This window comes from Salvelinus sp. IW2-2015, linkage group LG16 (genome assembly GCF_002910315.2).
Source record: "Salvelinus sp. IW2-2015 linkage group LG16, ASM291031v2, whole genome shotgun sequence".
In the NCBI taxonomy this organism is placed as follows: domain Eukaryota; kingdom Metazoa; phylum Chordata; class Actinopteri; order Salmoniformes; family Salmonidae; genus Salvelinus; species Salvelinus sp. IW2-2015.
The window spans coordinates 6,357,059-6,375,930 of NC_036856.1; the positions used below are offsets into that span (position 1 = coordinate 6,357,059).

Here is an 18,872-nt window from a genome sequence, read left to right on the forward strand (position 1 = left end):
CACTACATAGAGGGATAMATTTAAAACGTTTTTAATTTGAGACATGAAAATCACAGACATAGTGTATATTTAGATTGATTTTCCTATATAARAATAAGTGCATAAATTGACTATTATTTAAAAATACCAAGTCATTTCATATTTCATTAGTGCGTTTTTTTTAAATCGACTGAGGTAAACAGAATTTCCCAATTTTCTTGAGTGTGTAAGAAAATATGCATGTATTTGTATCCCTATTTGAGGTCAGGTGAACTGTTAGCAGCCAAGGAACAGTCATTTGTGTTTCTCAGTGCACTTGGATCAGTCCTTCCTCCAACCTGCTTTCTGAGGACATTTACAATTATTTGGGCCAGGGGGCCCTATTCAAGTTACCTTGCAGCATAAGAATAATGTTATATATTCCTTTTACTACTTCAAAAAGTGACTTTTTCTTATATTGATTATTTTGACTGCTTGATTGAACAGGTCCTTTTTACCATTCTTTCTGTCKATAGACTGAACTTATCTCTCTCCACCTCTTAGTACATCAATCTCTKATTTCTTCTTCTCTCCGAACAGCCTCTCCACCTCTCTCATGAAGCGCAGACAGAGCTCGTCCTGCCAGGGCAGGGCCACACACTGTACGGCCACCGGCAGCCCCTCTCCACCAGTCACCGCCTGTAAACACACACAAACAGTCAGTCCCAACCAAACGCATGTTGACTAGGGACCGTATTCACAAATAATCTCAATAGGAGTGCTGGTATAGGATCAGTTTTCCTTTTTAGAGAATAATATATACAATTATATGGACGGGGGGGGGGGCTGATCCTAGATCAGCACTACTACTCTGAAATTATTTTTGAATACGGGCCCCAGTGGCCTGAACTCCAAGCAACCAGGACAGGCCTCTGCTTCCATCTACTGGTTACAATGGAACTACAGGTTAAGATTCACCGGTTAGGCTACAGGTTGTGACATCTGGCATGGACAAAATGGCCACTTCAAGTCAGGATGGCGGTAAGACGGAAATAAGTTTGGAAATAGCTAAATATCCTGTAAATATTTTAAGAGGAAGAGTGTGTTTGTGACTTTGACTGTACCTTTCTGTAGAGCTTGTCCCAGAGGTCCCCATAGTTGCCCTTGTAGTGCCTGAGTTCCTCCTCGTCCTCTGCTGTTACCGTGGAGACAGGGACCACCCCAGCAGGGAAGTTAAGGAGGTTGTAGATAGTGGTGTAAGATAACGCACCTGAAGAGAGAAAAGGGGTGGGGCGGGGGCACTGAGTCAATAATCCATCCACCCATAGTTCAATAAAGCAGGTGAATTCATAACAATTCCAACTGGTGATTCTACATTTTAAAAAATGGTCATGACTGCAAAAAAAAAAACAAGCCTCATAAAAATAAAAAGAGCTAGTTAAATCTATATTCCATTTGATAAGAGAGATCAGAYAGGAGAGATGGGTACTGGTGAGTTTCCCAGGGTAGTTATGGTTGTAGGCGGGACCCATCATGGGACAGAGCAGCACGTCCAGCTCACACCTTCTCCACTCTGCCATCACCTCATGCATGTAGTCCTTGGAACACAGACAGAACTACTGTACATTTTCCTCAGAGCACTGATTTCCACACAACATTCTCTCYAAGGTTTTTGTCAAATTGATTATCATGCTGCAAGCTTAGGCCAACAACCTAGTTGAACAATATAACATTGCCAATGACTGACACAATAATCCATGCCATTCTGTTTTTCTGCATTACAACAAGAGACCAGATTAATGAAGACATTTAAATAATACATTTACAGGATACGATTTGRGCCTCCTCTCGGACCATCAGGAAACTCTTAGAGATGGCACAACTTCAAAATGTCTAGTACCTCCACATCTGCATGCTGTCTCCACAGGTCTTGCACAGAGCTGGTGAAAAAGGAAGTGATGGAATCATTAAGATTCTGCATTTCATACCATGGCATCGAAWTATAATAAAGAGTCATTCCATGTCATTTCAGCAAGCCATGACATCCACCATCTCAGATTYTTWRYWAARAATCTCTGGAGTTAAAAACAGATAAGATTAGCATTCCTGCAACTTTATTTTGTTGAAATTTAGTTGCTATTTGATTGCACCCAAAAATTGGCCAGTTTAAGTTTTAGGATTCACATAATATTCAATAAAWATAGTACCCAACATCCAATTGGAACCAAACATATACCTACCATTGACTAAGAAATGGGGAATTCGATAAAATGTGACTGACCACCTCGATTCTGTCTTATGTAGCCACATTTTAAATGGTGTTTTTTTTTACATTGGAAAAAAGTAGAGACTCAGAGCTAGAAAATGGTATATCATACACTACAGTTGAGGAACAATGGGAAAGTAATTCTGCTTTGAAAGTTGATAAACTTGTAACCCCACTTGAATGTTTTGGTACACCTACAATACCGGAGAGCTCTTCTTTGTCTACACCTATTCAGCATCGTTCACACCCTCTTAAGCCTTAGCCCCACCCATCTCTTTAAGGATTCACGTGAGGCCATGTMGTAAACAAACGCTATATCAAATCTATAAAATCTACATTTGTCACATGCACAGGATACAGAAGGTGTAAACGATACAGTGAAGTGGTTACTTGCAWAGTAGCAATATCAACAACAGAAAGTGTCCAGAAACAAAAATGTTATTGTCAAAAGCCACCCACGGACGCCCCCCAAACCTCACGCCTACCACCCCAACAACACATATACAGTATCAGTTATCTATGTTCGACAAGTAGTATGGAGCTGCGGCTTGGACTATTGCTTCTTCATCCTATGTAAATGTTTCCCTGGGGTGGGATTGGCATTGGGTGTGGGGGGGGTCACTGGGTGGCTTTTGACAATTTTGGGGAATTTGTCAAGTCTTACTCGTTGTTATTAAGAATTATGGTCCAAATCAGATGTTAGGTATTATAATTATTGATGATTATATGAATCCAATAGGAAGAATAGACATAGGTTCTTCTCACCTAGCTCCACACAGGCTTTCCATAGAGGCACCAATACGAGGAAACTGAAGGGGGAAAAAAAGACCATTGACAAACATAGAAGTATCAGCCAAATATAACATGAGCAGTCTGATARACATCACAAAGCTCCCCAGATACAGTTTTAACCTCCCTCTCTGTATGCTGCGGACTTGGAGAGCACTCACTATGGGCTTGATCAGAATGGAGAGRATTTTCTTCACAGTGCGAGGTAGACCGTACGGAATAATCTGAACCCGCAGAGACGGGTCGACAGGCCCTCCTTTCCTACAATAACACCAAACAACAAAGTTACTTTTTTAATCATTTTAGTGTGAATACTGYATAGTTCATTTCTCTCCCAGGGATGTGCTGGTTTAACTCATTGGGAGAACCTGGGTTGTGTTCATTAGGGGGTTGTGTTCATTCATTAGAACTAAACGGATGAAAACGGATTGAAACAGGGAGGGACTACATTGACTGCAATAAGAAATACACATTTTCGCTTCGCATTTCAAAATGTTTTACTATGGTGTGCCCAWCTGAACACAATCCAGGGTGATTTGACTGACTCACAGGTTGCTGAGCAGGGTAGCGCATCCATCGCCTGCGATTCCCCTGATAACCAGCTCATGCATGGCATAGCTCAGCCTGGGGAGACTGAAGGGAACCAACTACAGAGAGTGAGATGAGATAGACAGAGAGAAATACAACTTAATATCAACACAGTCATGGACCGACCTGTAAAGGAATTAACATCCACATTATTTTGRTTCTGTTATTTCGGCAGTCCAAGTAAATCTGTCTCTGATAAATAAAAGTGTTCAACCAAGCTCTGGTCATATAGTGCCTTCAGAAAGTATTCATACCCCTTGACTTATTCCACATTTTGTTGTGTTACAGCCTGAATTCAAAATGTATTAAATATATATTTTTGTCTGACCCATCTAGACACAATACCTCATAAATGACAAAGTGAAAACGTGTTCTTAGAAATGTTAGCAAATGTACATAAGTAATCACACCACTGAGTCAATACATGTCAGAATCATGTGTCAGATTTRCCCCCCAAACATAATGCCTTGTATTCAGGACATAAAGTTCATTTCTTTGCCACATTTATGGGGGGCASTTTTACTTTAGTGCCTTATTGCAAACAGGATACATGTTTTGGAATATTTTTTATTCTGTACAGACTTCCTTCTTTTCACTCTGTCATTTAGGTTAGTACTTGTATTGTGGAGTAACAACAATGTTGTTGATCCATCCCTAGTTTTCTCCTATCACAGCCATTAAACTCCGTAACTGTTTTAAAGTCACCATTGGCCTCATGGTGAACTCCCTGAGCGGTTTCCTTACTCTCCGGCAACTGAGTTAGGAAGGTAGTCTATCTTTGTAGTGACTGGGTGTATTGATACACCATCCAAAGTGTAATTAATAAATTAAACCATGCTCAAAAGGGATATTCAATGTCTGCTTTTTTTAACCAATAGGTGTCCTTCTTTGTGAGGCATTGGAAAAGCTTCATGGTCTTTGTGGTTGAATCTTTGGGGATTATAAAGATGACAGAACTACATGAGTTTGTATTTTGAGTTTCGTGGTCGCACATTGAGATTAGTGGTTGCACGTACGACTCCCAAATATGTATTTTAATTTCGCAAACTTTTATCACGATTAGTAAAAGATTTGTTGTATCTTTAATTTTGAATACATTCAATAAGACTTGCAAGCATCATTTCATTTAAGAATGATTACAGATCTGATCACTACTTTGTTTCCTTTTATGTCTCCCTTTCCTCCAACCCTAAACACTAGGCCCCTACCCAGAAGGTCATGTGCCATCGCAATTTTCACTCACTCTCWCCTCTTCTATCATCTCTCCCTTCTGCTAAATCCTTCTCCCTCCTGATTCTGCCTCTTCGACCACTCTCTTCCCTTTCCGCATCCTATGACTAGRACTGTCCTCTTTCCTCCCAGCCGGCTCTGCCCTCTCTTGCTCCGTGGCGGAGTGAATCATTGCGAGCTTACAGAACAGGGCTGTGGGCAGCTGAAAGAAAATGGAGGAAAACTAAACTTCCGGAGGACCAATCATCCTGTCACTCCCTCCTCTCTACCTTCTCTTCCTCTGTATCCGCTGCCAAAGCCACTTTCTACCACAACATTTCAAGCTTCCGTCTCTAACCCTATCCTTTAAACTATTTTCCCCCTTCTCCTCCCACCTTAATCCTCCACCCCTCTCTCTCTGCGGACGACTTTGTCAACCACTTTGAAAAAAAGGTTGACAACATCCGCTACTCATTCACTCAGCCTATTGAGTCCACTGGTCTCACTCACACAGAACTWCCATACACCTTGACCTCTTTCTCCCCAGATTAAATTCTGTGACTAGTGAGGTCTGGCTGCCCGACAACCTGCCCGCTCGACCCCATCCCCTCTTCCACACCATCTCTGGAGACCTTCTCCCATTCCTCACTTCCCTCATCAATTCATCGCATTCCCTCTGATTTCAAAATGTCCTGAGTTTCTCCCCTCCTCAAGAAACCAACACTTGACTCATCTGACATCCAAAACTATAGACCTGTATCCCTTCTTTCTTTTCTTTCCAAAACACTTGAGCGTGCTCTCTCTTATCAACTCTCTCATTATCTCTCTCAGAACAATCTTCTTGACCCTAACCACTCAGGCTTCAAGACGGGTTACTCAAATGAGATTGCTCTTCTTTGTGACACAGAGGCTCTGTCTCGCACTGCCAAAGCTGACTCTCTCTCCTCTGTTCTCATTCTCCTAGATCTATCCGCTGCCTTCGACACAGTGAACCATAAGATCCTCCTCTCCTCCCTCTCAGGGCTGGGTGTCTCAGGCTCTGCACACTCTTGGATTTCATCCTACCTGGCAGCCCGCTCCTACCAGGTGATGTGGAGAGTATCTATGTCTGCACCACATACTCACACTACTGGTGTCRCCCAGGGCTCGGTTCTAGGCCCTCTCCTGCAAGAGTATTTTTGATTCACAGCAGTATATTCATAGTTGGAAATAGACTTGTCATAATTCAGAAAATAAATTATGCTTGCAAATCTTATTGAATGTGTTCAAATGTCAAGTTAGCGACCATTGTTAAAATCTTTCACACATTATACAAARATGCAAAATAAATTACACATTTGSAAATCGRACTTGCAACCACAAATCTCAATGCGCGACCACGAAATTCAAAATACAAACTCAKGTAGTTCTGTCATTATAATCCCARAGAATCTTTGTTTGAAATTCACTGCTTGATTGAGGGACCTTACGGATAATTGTATGTGTGGGGTACAGAGATGACATTAAAAAATAATGTTAAACACTTAGTGCACACCGAGTGAGTCGGTATAACTTATGTGACTTGTAAGCACATTTTTACTCCTGAATCTTAGGCTTCCCATAACAAAGGGGTTGTTGAATACTTATTGACTCAAGACATTTCAGCTTTTCATTTTTAAATACAATCTGTTAACATTTCTGAAAACATAATTCCACTTTGACATTATAGCGTGTAGGCCAGTGACACAAAATCTTAATTTAATCCATTTTAAATTCAGTCTAACWCAAAATGTGGATAAAGTCAAGGGGTGTGAATACTCTTTGACGGCAAAGTAGATCAGTCTGGAGCTGGAGGTTACTCACCGTGTGCCCTGCTCTCTCCAACAACGCCTTGGTCTCCCTCAGGGCTCGGCCCATGCTTGGAGACGGCATGGCATAGCCGTCGTTCTCATAGTACCCGATCCTCAGGGGATTGGAACGCTGGTATACCTGGAGAACAGAGGAAGAACACAGTATTGATACATAGAGAATGTAGATTGCCGGGGGTTTGAATGTGTATAGGTCCTTTCTGCATAATGRACCTTATAATAATGGATATTGGCATCCAATATCAATAATTTGATATGGACACTATTGTTTGATATCGATAAGAGCAAGGCATATTGTTATATCGGTTTATTCTTCTTGTCAACCTAAACTATTATGTAAAAAAGCATACGTGACTGTTCCTGCATGCACAAAACCCTCCCAACAGACCTTCTCACGGGCTGTCAACTTATCATAATCATACTRAAATTGCCTGCTGATGAGCCATCAACCGTTCATGGGCTTCTCATTGTATTCAAACTGGTTGAGTAGGTTAAGCTCCTAGAACATTCAGATCAAAACATTCCCAGAACATCAACAAGCAGCTGGAACATTCAGACAGTTGCAATGTTTTGTGTAAAATCAATATGTATTGTTATGTTATAATAAAACAATTGCAACTGATATCATTATAGATTTTACAAAAGGGTGCCCGTCACTAAATATAATAATAATGTATTTAAGGATATCATTTTTTTTTCTTCAGGGATATCCATTGAACGATGATACGTATCCTACGAAAGGCTCCAGGATGAAGTTTCCTTTATGTACAGATCTAGGATCAGCTTCACCTCCCACAACAACAACAAAACTGTCTCAAGATCAGCATCTAGGGGCAACATCACCCTACTCCCTATGACAGAGAGAGATCCCACCTGTTGGTTGAATGGGATTGGGGGAACAGTAGGGTCCAGTCTGAACATGTGGTCACAGAGCAGAGCTTGCATACAGAGAGCCAGGCTATCCACGTCCCTTGCCATGGGCCCAAAGGACGACAGCACTGGAACAACACAAACAATCGGAGTCATCCTGACAGTGGAGAGTCAGTTGTTAAAAGTTAACAATAACATCTGTTACTATGTCGTTACCACATGTAATGCAATGAGCATCCTTTTGATTCCATTTCTACATTTTTTCACAGAAGAGCTCCGCACCKTATTTTGTCTATGTATATAGGCGTTATGACGGCGGGGGTCAAGAAAACGTTCATCAATTTATTTAGCTATACATGTGCAGGGTGGAAAGTTGTACGTTTGAGCCTTGCCTGACTTTTGGCCCCGGCTACAGGAGACAGCACCTCGCGAACTGAAAAAAAAAAMAAAGAAAGAAAATAGTCAGTCAATATCTAACCAAGCCAATCAGGTCAATAACRCACTCAGTAACTCACTCAAACACACAACTATGCTTTTACGGGGGAAATAAATGTKTTGTGATGCACTCATTCTTGAACTCTCCTCAAGGTTAGCAACATTGTAAAAGATTACTGAAGGCCTCACAGGTTGTCACCATGACTCACATATTCACTGACACATCCTAAGAGTTACACGACACACTGACAGACCCCCCCCCCCCTTACTCATCCACTCACCTCAGCCTGTTGGCCGTGGGCTTAAAGCCACAGATCCCACAGAAGGATGAAGGGATGCGTATGCTGCCCCCAATGTCGGAGCCCATGCCCAGGACCGAGCCCCCTCCTCCGATCAGCGCTCCCTCCCCGCCCGATGAACCCCCGGGCGTCTTTTGAGGGTTATGGGGATTCAGAGTCAGACCGTAGATGGGATTGCCGCAGTCGTAGCTGGACATGGGGACAAGACAGATGTGGGTGAAAACACTGATTGCTAAGAACAACATGAGTCATGGGGTGACCAATCAGCTTTACTCTGGGTGCCGACTAGTCTGGCCATTGGACTTTGATGATGACCGTCTTCACAAACTCCTCAATCACATTGCTCAAGTCATAGCTCTTGCACTAAATTACATCACCTAATGTGGTATGTGGCACATTAAAGGCATTGTTACCCGATCTATGTCAATGTACTGCTAGTGTATTATGTTTATTCATCAGTTGACATTGTATATGGTAGACAAATTATATTCTGAATCTCATTCGATGCATTCACAAGAATAAAACAACTATTCACCTTAGCAGGCTTTGGGGTACGTTGGTCTTGACGAAGGGAATGGCGCCTTGTCTCTTCAGCACTTCAACCAGCACACTGTCCCCTGTGGCAGGAAGGTCCAACTTACAGATCACGCCACATGTAGAGTCATGACCCTAAATACAAAAACAGGAAGATCAAAAAAGTAAATCATTCATAAAAAAATAAAAAACTCTTTCAGTAGACATGCACATCTCTGAACCCAGAACTATGTTACTGGTAGGCCCTCACGAGAGACTCGACTTGAAGTTCACAYACAAAGACACAAGCCTACTATGGGGTGGTTTTCTGGACACAGATTAAGCCAATGTCCTGGGCTAACAAGTGTCAGGATTCACCTAGGGGTCATGATTTGGGTCTGTACAAATGTTTGATGTATTCAAATAATTGATTATGCTTATGTTATAACCCCTCCCCTTCTATTAATATAAGACCCCTCCCTCCTTACATTTATAGGGTCCTAGACTACAGATTAACAATATATATATTCATTATATAGTTTTAGAATTGTTCCACAGTTTGCTCTTTCTTTCGCTCTCTCTTATGTGTGACTGAGACAGAACTCTGCAGGGGAGTGTGGGAGATAAGAGACGACTCAGACATTCCACAAGAAATCAACTTATTGCCTAGCTTTTAGACAGAGTTTCAGTGTTTATGTTTGTATAGCTATGGATGCAGGGTTTTGGTCTCAGGAGAAAAAAGGTAATGACGTAGTCAGTGACATCACTAAGGCGGGACTTCGGTTTAATAAAACAACTTGAGACCTTTCGTTTGACGCAGAACTTACTCGGGACATGGCACGAATGTTGCTATGTCCCTGTTTGTCAACTTCTGTCTGCAATTGCATTAATAAAAGGTTTTTGAATGATTAAAGATATTGTCATAATGCTAATTTCACCAATGAGCCAATGATGATTGACAAGGAGGAAAGGAACGAACCTAACACAAGCATGCTCAATGGAGAATCTCTATTMAAAGTGATTTGGTCCAGGACTAGGCCCATGTTTAATCTGACCTGGAAACCCCTGCTATATTTACAYGGAAAAATGACAATTAATGAAAGACACTGAAGTGACACCTAATCAACACCTTGTATCCAATATTTTCCTTGATGCTGACAGGGACCCCATAAAGGAGACCATCCTTGTGAGAGCCAATATCCTCCAGCTGATCCCAACTCTCCAGCAGGACCTCAGTGCAACAGTTCAGTCTCCTATTCACCTCCAATGTCTGTGGGAACACAACATGTGAAAAATCAATGGGAGCACTTGTAGATTGAAAGTTCTAGTAGCCTGGTCCCAGATCAGTTTGTGTTGTCTTGCCAACTCCTATAGCCATTGCTACAACAAGAGCACAAAACAGATCCCAAACAGTTCTGGGAACAGGACAGATTGATCACCACGCCAGCATGCCCCAAAATACATGATGCCTATTATGTGAAAGCCATTCAATGACTGATCATGCTGCATTGTTTTGTAAACAGTGCAAATATAATCCAGGCATGTCATCATAAATGCATAGGCCTTTTCAGGGCTGTGTTGGCTCAGACTTGGATTGCACATTTTGGGGAATATTCAGAGGTGGAAACTTTGTGGGAATTAATGGGAATTCACAGAAATTAATATTAATAGCATTTCAATGTAGATGTTTTTTTGCATTGGATATATTTACKATATCATATGGAGACAGAAACATAAACATTTTACCTTATCATAAATAGACAATTGCAAATGATTAAATCCTTCCAACAGAAATAAGAAAAACCTTTTATTTACGACCTTGACATTAGTTTKATCTTCACATGGGATGATTTCACTGAACAGCAAAATAAAGGGAATATTGAATGATCCATCACATCGCCCAAAAACATATTCAACATAGATCTGTAAAATTATAGTCTAGAAACTAAAGCTTTGGTTGTCTTCCTCTCAGGCTTCCATGTCTTCTCCCTTGACCTCCTCAATGTCCACCTCTTGAACATCCGACTCTGAGGCCTCATCTTCACGGTCACCTTCAAACCTTGAGGATGGCTCGTTGTCAGGGTCAAAAAGCCTCAAAGTTGCCAGGATGGCCACCAATTTTTCAATACTTGTAATGGTCAGCCTGTTGCGTGCTTTGGTGTGTGTTCCCAAACTAGGACCAGTTGCCCTCTGAGGTGGCTGATGTTGGTGGGATTTGGAGGATGATGGGGGYAAAAGCCTCAGATCCACAAAGTCCCTTTCACCAGCTGGCTGATGAGATACAGTTGAAGTCGGAAGTTAACATACACTTAGGTTGGAGTCATTAAAACACGTTTTTCAACCACTCCACAAATTTCTTGTTAACAAACTATAGTTTTGGCAAGTCGGTTAGGACATCTACTTTGTGCATGACACAAATCATTTTTCCAACAATTGTTTACAGACAAATTATTTCACTTAATAACAATTCCAGTGGGTCAGAAGTTTACATACACTAAGTTGATTGTGCCTTTAAACAGCTTGGAAAATTCCAGAAAATGATGTAATGGCTTTAGAAGCTTCTGATAGGCTAATTAACATTATTTGAGTCAATTGGGGGTGTACCTGTGGATGTATTTCAAGGCCTACCTTCAAACTCAGTGCCTCTTTGCTTGACATCATGGGAAAATCAAAAGAAATCAGCCAAGACCTCAGGAAGTCTGGTTCATCCTTGGGAGCAATTTCCAAATGCCTAAAGGTATCACGTTCATCTGTACAAACAATAGTATGCAAGTATAAACACCATGGGACCACGCAGCCGTCATACAGCTCAGGTATGTTCTGTCTCCTAGAGATGAACGTACTCTGGTGCAAAAAGTGCAAATCAATCCCAGAACAACAGCAAAGGACCTTGTGAAGATGCAGGAGGAAACAGGTACAAAAGTATCTATACCACACGAGTCCTATCTCGACATAACCTGAAAGGCCGCTCAGCAAGGAAGAAGCCACTGCTCCAAAACCGACATAAAAAAAGCCAGACTACGGTTTGCAACTACACATGGGGACAAAGATTGTACTTTTTGGAGAAATGTCCTCTGGTCTGATGAAACAAAAATATAACTGTTTGGCCATAATGACCATCATTATGTTTGGAGGAAAAAGGGGGATGCTTGCAAGCTGAAGAACACCATCCCAACCGTGAAGCACGGGGGTGGCAGCATCATGTTGTGAGGGTGCTTTGCTGCAGGACTTCACAAAGTGGATGGCATCATGAGGCAGGAAAATTATGTGGATATATTGAAGCAACATCTCAAGACATCAGTCAGGAAGTTAAAGCTTGGTCACAAATGGGTCTTCCAAATGGACAATGACCCCAAGGTTACTACCAAAGTTTTGGCAAAATAGCCAAAAGACAACAAAGTCAAGGTATTGGAGTGGCCATAACAAAGCCCTGACCTCAATCCTATAGAAAATTGTGGCAGAACTGAAAAAGCGTGTGCGAGCAAGGAGGCCTACAAACCTGACTCAGTTACACCAGCTCTGTCAGGAGGAATGGGCCAAAATTCACCCAACTTATTGTGGGAAGCTTGTGGAAGGCTACCAGAAACATTTTACCCAAGTTCAACAATTGAAAGGCACTGCTACCAAATACTTAGAGTGTATGTAAACTTCTGACCCACTGGGAATGTGATGAAAGAAATAAAAGCTGAAATAAGTCATTCTCTACTATTATTCTGACATTTCACTTTCTTAAAATAAAGTGGTGATCCTAACTGACCTAAAACAGGGAATTGTTACAAGGCTTAAATGTCAGGAATTGTGAAAAACTGAGTTTAAATGTATTTGGCTAAGGTGTGTAAACTTCTGACTTCAACTGTATGTTTGTGCTCTTGTGGAATACTGGTTGAGGGGTGGAGATGTAGTTAATTATTCCTTTCCCACAATCAGTCAACCACCATTCAGATATGATTGCAATACGGTCTATGATTTGCTTGACCTAGTCTACTCTGTTGAACTCTGCATCCAGCAAATGAGTAGATAAAGCATGTCTGGTTGGAAGGGTGCATGCTGGGCGAAGAACATTCAGAAATCTCTTCCAATACACATTGCCTGTGAGCATCAGAGGTGAACCAGTTGCATACAAAGCTTAAGACATTCATCAGCATTTGTCTTACTACGTTCCTCCATTGAGTAAAAAAAAAAAAACTTGATTCCAGGAGAACCATGAGCTGTTGCTAATGATAAGGTGTCTGATTCATCATTTACACCTCGAATAGAAGTAGAGTGACTTTTGTCAGTGGTTGCTTGTTGTGAACGCTGAGAGAACTTTATGCACTTGGCCAGATGATTCTGCATCTTACATTCTACACATTTAATTTGGCACAGTATTTGCAAATGTACACAGCTTTTCCTTCTACATTAGCTGCAGTGAAAGGTCTCCACACATCAGATAGTGCCCGTGGCATTTTCCTGTAAAGAATAGGATTTAAACAATTACAAAAAAAATAATACAATTCCAGTTACATATAAATAATCTCAGCAAAAAAAGAAACGTCCCTTTTTCAGGACCCTGTCTTTCAAAGATAATTCGTAAAAACCCAAATAACTTCACAGATCTTCATTGAAAAGGGTGTGAGCGTGCTCATATGTGTGAGCATGCCTTTGGCATGCTGCAAGGAGGCAAGCAGATGTGGCCAGGGCAATAAATTGCAATGTCCGTACTGTGAAATGCCTAAGACAGCACTACAGGGAGACAGGAKAGACAGCTGTTCATCCTTGCAGTGGCAGACCATGTGTAACAACACCTGCACAGGATCGGTACATCCGAACATCACACCTGCGGGACAGGTACAGGATGGCAACAACTGCCCAAGTTACACCAGGAACGCACAATCCCTCCATCAGTGCTCAGACTGTCCGCAATAGGCTGAGAGAGGCTGGACAGAGGTGCTTGTAGGCCTGTTGTAAGGCAGGTCCTCACCAGACATCACTGGCAACAACGTCGCTTATGGGCACAAACCAACGTCGCTGGAACAGACTGGACTGGTAATTAGTGCTCTACACTGACTAGTCGCGGTTTTGTCTCACCAGCGGTGATGGTCGGATTTGCGTTCATCATCGAAGGAATGAGCGTTACACCGAGGCCTGTACTCTGGAGCGGGATCGATTTGGAGGTGGAGGGTCCGTCATGGTCTGGGGCGGTGTGTCACAGCATCCCCGGACTGAGCTTGTTGTCATTACAGGCAATCTCAACGCTGTGTGTTACAGGGAAGACATCCTCCTCCCTCATGTGGTACCCTTCCTGCAGGCTCATCCTGACATGACCCTCCAGCATGACAATGCCACCAGCCATACTGCTCGTTCTGTGCATGATTTCCATGGCCTGCCATGGCCAGCAAAGAGCCTGGATCTCAATCCCATTGAGCCCAATAAACAACTCCTTTGTAAGATACATGTTTTAAAATGAAACATGTATGGAACAGGTGAATTAACACTCCTATGTTAGCAGGCTCAAGCAAGCTAAAACCCACATGGTAGCAAAAACTAACTAGCAGAAATTGTTAACAAGTTAGAAATGATTTACACACACTTTGCTGTAGGATACTATTTATAATTAACAAAAGAAATGTCATAAAATATATTCACCCCAGCCAGTATTGTAATCAAAACTTACCAGAAAGCATGTAGTTCTTGGCTCAGACAGTGTATTAGTGTGGGATCTATAGCATCTCATTAGTGTGCAAGATCTTGAAAATCAGCTGTACATATGATGGAAGAGTGCACTGCAAATGTGATGGTTGCAATTCCATTGAATTGGGGATAGTTTAACCAAAATATGCTACAAGACCTAGAATTTCCTTATGTGTATCRTACAAAAAAAGGTTCACTGTTATAAGCTAACTTTTTTGATGAATTTAAGGAAAATTCCCCAAATTCCAGGTCTTAACGTCCCATGGAACATTTCCGGAAAGTTTCAGACCCTTTGCAACCCTAGCTGTGACTTCCGATTTAAATACGTAAACAGGTTAAAGGTGGTTAATGGTTTGCAGAAAACATTGCAGGAGTACGATATGTCACCAATGCTTGCAGTGAAAACAAATGACACCACCTATAGAAATAATGCAGTCCACAACATTCCACAACATGCACATTACAAAAAGCTGGTGTAACCTACAGTATATGCCCTCAATCTCACACAAATTATCAATGAGCCTACCAGGTACCACCCCAAAGCCATAAACACGGGCACCCTCATAGATATCATCCTAACCAACTTGCCCTCTAAATACACCTCTGCTGTTGACAACCAAGAACTCAGCGATCACTGCCTGCATCCGTAATGGGTCAGCGGTCAAACGACCTCCACTCATCACTGTCAAACGCTCCCTGTAACACTTCAGCGAGCAGGCCTTTCTAATCGACCTGGCCCGGGTATCCTGGAAGGATATTGACCTCATCCCGTCAGTAGAGGATGCCTGGTTATTTTTTTTAAATGCCTTCCTCACCATCTTAAATTAGCATGCCCCATTCAATACATTTAGAAGCAGGAACAGATATAGCCCTTGGTTCTCTCCAGACCTGACTGCCCTTGACCAACACAAAAACATCCTGTGGCGTTCTGCATTAGCATCGAACAGCCCCCGTGATATGCAGCTTTTCAGGGAAGTTAGAAACCAATATACACAGGCAGTTAGAAAAGCCAAGGCTAGCTTTTTCAAGCAGAAATTTACTTCCTGCAACAAACTCTAAAAAGTTCTGGGACACTGTAAAGTCCATGGGAATAAGAACACCTCCTCCCAGCTGCCCACTGCACTGAGGATAGGAAACTCACCACCGATAAATCCACTATAGTTGAGAATTTCAATAAGCATTTTTCTACGGCTGGCCATGCTTTCCACCTGGCTACCCCGGTCAACAGCACTGCACCCCCCACAGCAACTCGCACAAGCCTTCCCCATTTCTCCTTCTCCCAAATCCAGTCAGCTGATGTTCTGAAAGAGCWGCAAAATCTGGACCCCTACAAATCAGCCGGGCTAGACAATCTGGACCCTCTCTTTCTAAAATTATCTGCCGAAATTGTTGCAACCCCTATTACTAGCCTGTTCAACCTCTCGTGTCGTCTGAGATTCCCAAAGATTGGAAAGCAGCTGCGGTCATCCCCCTCTTCAAAGGGGGGGACACTTGCCAAACGCTACAGACCTATCTCTATCCTACCTGCTTTCTAAGGTCTTCGAAATCCAAGTCAACAAACAGATTACCGACCATTTCGAATCCCACCGCACCTTCTCCGCTATGCAATCTGGTTTCAGAGCTGGTCATGGGTGCACCTCAGCCACGCTCAAGGTCCTAAACTATATCTTAACCCATCGATAAGAAACAATACTGTGCAGCTGTATTAATTGACCTGGCCAGGTTTCGACTCTGTCAATCACCACATCCTCATCGGCAGACTCGATAGCCTTGGTTTCTCAAATGATTGCCTCCCCTGGTTCACCAACTACTTCTCTGATCGAGTTCAGTGTGTCAAATTGGGGGCTGTTGTCCGACCTCTGGCAGTCTCTATGGGGGTGCACAGGTTCAATTCTTGGGCCGACTTCTCTCTGTATACATCATTGTTGTCGCTCTTGCTGCTGGTGAGTCCTTGATCCACCTCTACACAGACGACACCATTCTGTATACTTCTGGCCCTTCTTTGGACACTGTGTTAACAACCCTCCAGACAAGCTTAATGCATACAACTCTCCTTCCGTGGCCTCCAACTGCTCTTAAATGCATGTAAAACTAAATGCATGCTCTTCAACCGATCGCTGCCTGCACCTGCCGCGTCCAGCATCACTACTCTGGACAGTTCTGACTTCAAATATGTGGAAACTACAAATATCTAGGTGTCTGGTTAGACTGTAAACTCTCCTTCCAGACTCACATCAAACATCTCCAATCAAAAGTTAAATCTAGAATTGGCTTCCTATTTCGCAACAAAGCATCCTTCACTCATGCTGCTAAACATACCCTCGTAAAACTGACCATCCTACCGATCCTCGACTTCGGCGATGTCATTTACAAAATAGCCTCCAATACCCTACTCAATAAATTGGATGCAGTCTATCACAGTGCCATCCGTTTTGTCACCAAAGCCCATATACTACCCACCACTGACCTGTATGCTCTCGTTGGCTGGATCAGCTTCATACTCGTCGCCAAACCCACTGGCTCCAGGTCATCTACAAGACCCTGCTAGGTAAAGTCCCCCCTTATCTGAGCTCGCTGGTCACCATAGCAGCACCCACCTGTAGCACGAGCTCCAGCAGGTATATKTCTCTGGTCACCCCCAAAGCCAATTCCTCCTTTGGCCACCTCTCCTTCCAGTTCTCTGCTGCCAATGACTGGAACGAACTACAAAAATCTCTGAAACACTTATCTCCCTCACTAGCTTTAAGCACCAACTGTCAGAGGAGCTCATAGATTACTGCACCTGTACATAGCCCATCTATAATTTAGCCCAAGCAACTACCTCTTCCCCTACTGTATTTATTTAGCTCCTTTGCACCCCATTATTTATATTTCTACTTAGCACATTCTTCCACTGKAAKTCTACCATTGCAGTGTTTTACTTGCTATATTGTATTTACTTCGTCACCATGGCATTTTTTGCCTTTACCTCCCTTATCTCACCTCATTTGCTGACATTGTATATACACTTATTTTTCTACTGTATTATTGACTGTATGTTTGTTTTACTCCATGTGTAACTCTGTTGTTGTATGTGTCGAACTGCTTTGCTTTATCTTGGCCAYCTCGCAATTGTAAATGAGAACTTGTTCTCAACTTGCCTACCTGGTTAAATAAAGGTGAAATAAAAMAAATAAAATATGTGATTGCTGGGGTGTTGATTGAATTGTGCATTACCTTTTCCATGTATGTGTGGAACACAGCTTGTGGAGTTAGTGTTCCACCCTTCAGTTGTTTGGACAGCTCAGCCAGGGACAGTGAGAGGATGAGAGAGGTGTCTGTTTCAGGGTGCTGACATGGGAGAGGGAAGAGACTGAACATTCGGTACACCACCAGATATCGATCTCGCTACCCTCTGAAAATCAAAATGAAATGTCATGCTATCTCAGTCAATAAGGTAAGGTCCTCTGCATACACTTAATCCTCCTTTCAATACATGCATGCATGACTAAGTGGCAACTGGTTTGAACATGAAGATGTGATAGCCACCCCAGTACTATCTGCAAGTTAGAGTCACAGCTGTGTCTGACTTACTTATCAGCAGGGTTGAATGTTCATTCGTTGAGGTTGTTAGCTAGCGTTTGCTAAACTAAAGTCAAACTTACAGATTCGTTGAACTGAAGGACAGCGAGCTCTGCCTGTTGCAGTGACGTTTCTCTTCGGGCTTTTGCCCTCTGAATTTTCTTCCACGACTGTTTGTGTCCGAACCAATTCTGAAAAAGCATCAATGCACCTGTACCGCATGCAGTGGCTGTCAGAATCGCTGTCCAATTCGGCTCTGCCCCAAAAATTACTTGTTTAAAGTTGTCCATTCTGTCCACAACGCTCTGACAGCTATCTTCCACCTCCTACTTCCGCTCTGACAGCTATCTTCCACCTCCTACTTTCAAGTACACTTCAAAGATTCTCGAAGGGTTCGGGTTAAATGCGTTTGACTCCGCCCACAGTGAGCCCGGCCCCGAACTGCAGTCAGGGGCTTCTCCCCACACCTTATTCGTAGGGGTTTTAAGGGTGGTTGGCATCCAATGTTAACAGTGCATTACAGCCACCAGCTGTAATCACAGTATATTCCAAAATACATCCCTACACGGGCTAAGGGACCTGTGAGGTCAGAACATTTGCCAACAGGATTTCTTGCAAGGCCTCGGTTGTGAAATCACAAAGAAACGTTCAGCTGCATTCACAATTACAATTTGCTCAGACCTCTTCTCCGCTTGTGCTGTACAGCTTATGACCACTGCAAATCGACAGCTATCCAGCTAGGACAACGCACGTTCCAAACTCACGAAGCTGCTGTACATGTGGGGAAACTGCACCCTTCTTGTGTCATCTCATCACAACACAGGGATGGGCTCGAGGCTATCCAATAGAAGAGGCAAAGTCTAGATA

The 18,872-nt window shown here is 42.6% G+C and overlaps 1 protein-coding gene across 2 annotated transcripts; it reads right to left on the reverse strand.

Moving 5' to 3' along the window:
• Positions 1-154: 154 nt before the first annotated feature.
• On the reverse strand, positions 155-18,821 carry LOC111975696 (fatty-acid amide hydrolase 1). Of its 2 annotated transcripts, none has more exons than XM_024004222.2 (15): positions 18,089-18,821; positions 17,661-17,774; positions 9,904-10,044; positions 8,797-8,930; positions 8,244-8,450; positions 7,920-7,960; positions 7,531-7,655; positions 6,653-6,778; positions 3,563-3,660; positions 3,175-3,274; positions 2,990-3,033; positions 1,859-1,898; positions 1,448-1,556; positions 1,083-1,228; positions 155-657 (listed from the first exon to the last, which is right to left on the reverse strand). In XM_024004222.2, the coding sequence occupies exons 1-15, from the start codon at positions 18,293-18,295 to the stop codon at positions 502-504; spliced, it is 1,788 nt and encodes a 595-aa protein (XP_023859990.1). In that variant the 5' UTR covers positions 18,296-18,821; the 3' UTR covers positions 155-501. The 2 variants fall into 2 exon arrangements, with proteins under 2 accessions (XP_023859990.1, XP_023859991.1); XM_024004223.2 differs by having other exon boundaries at positions 17,661-17,838; positions 18,089-18,384.
• Between the last annotated feature and the right edge of the window lie 51 nt (positions 18,822-18,872).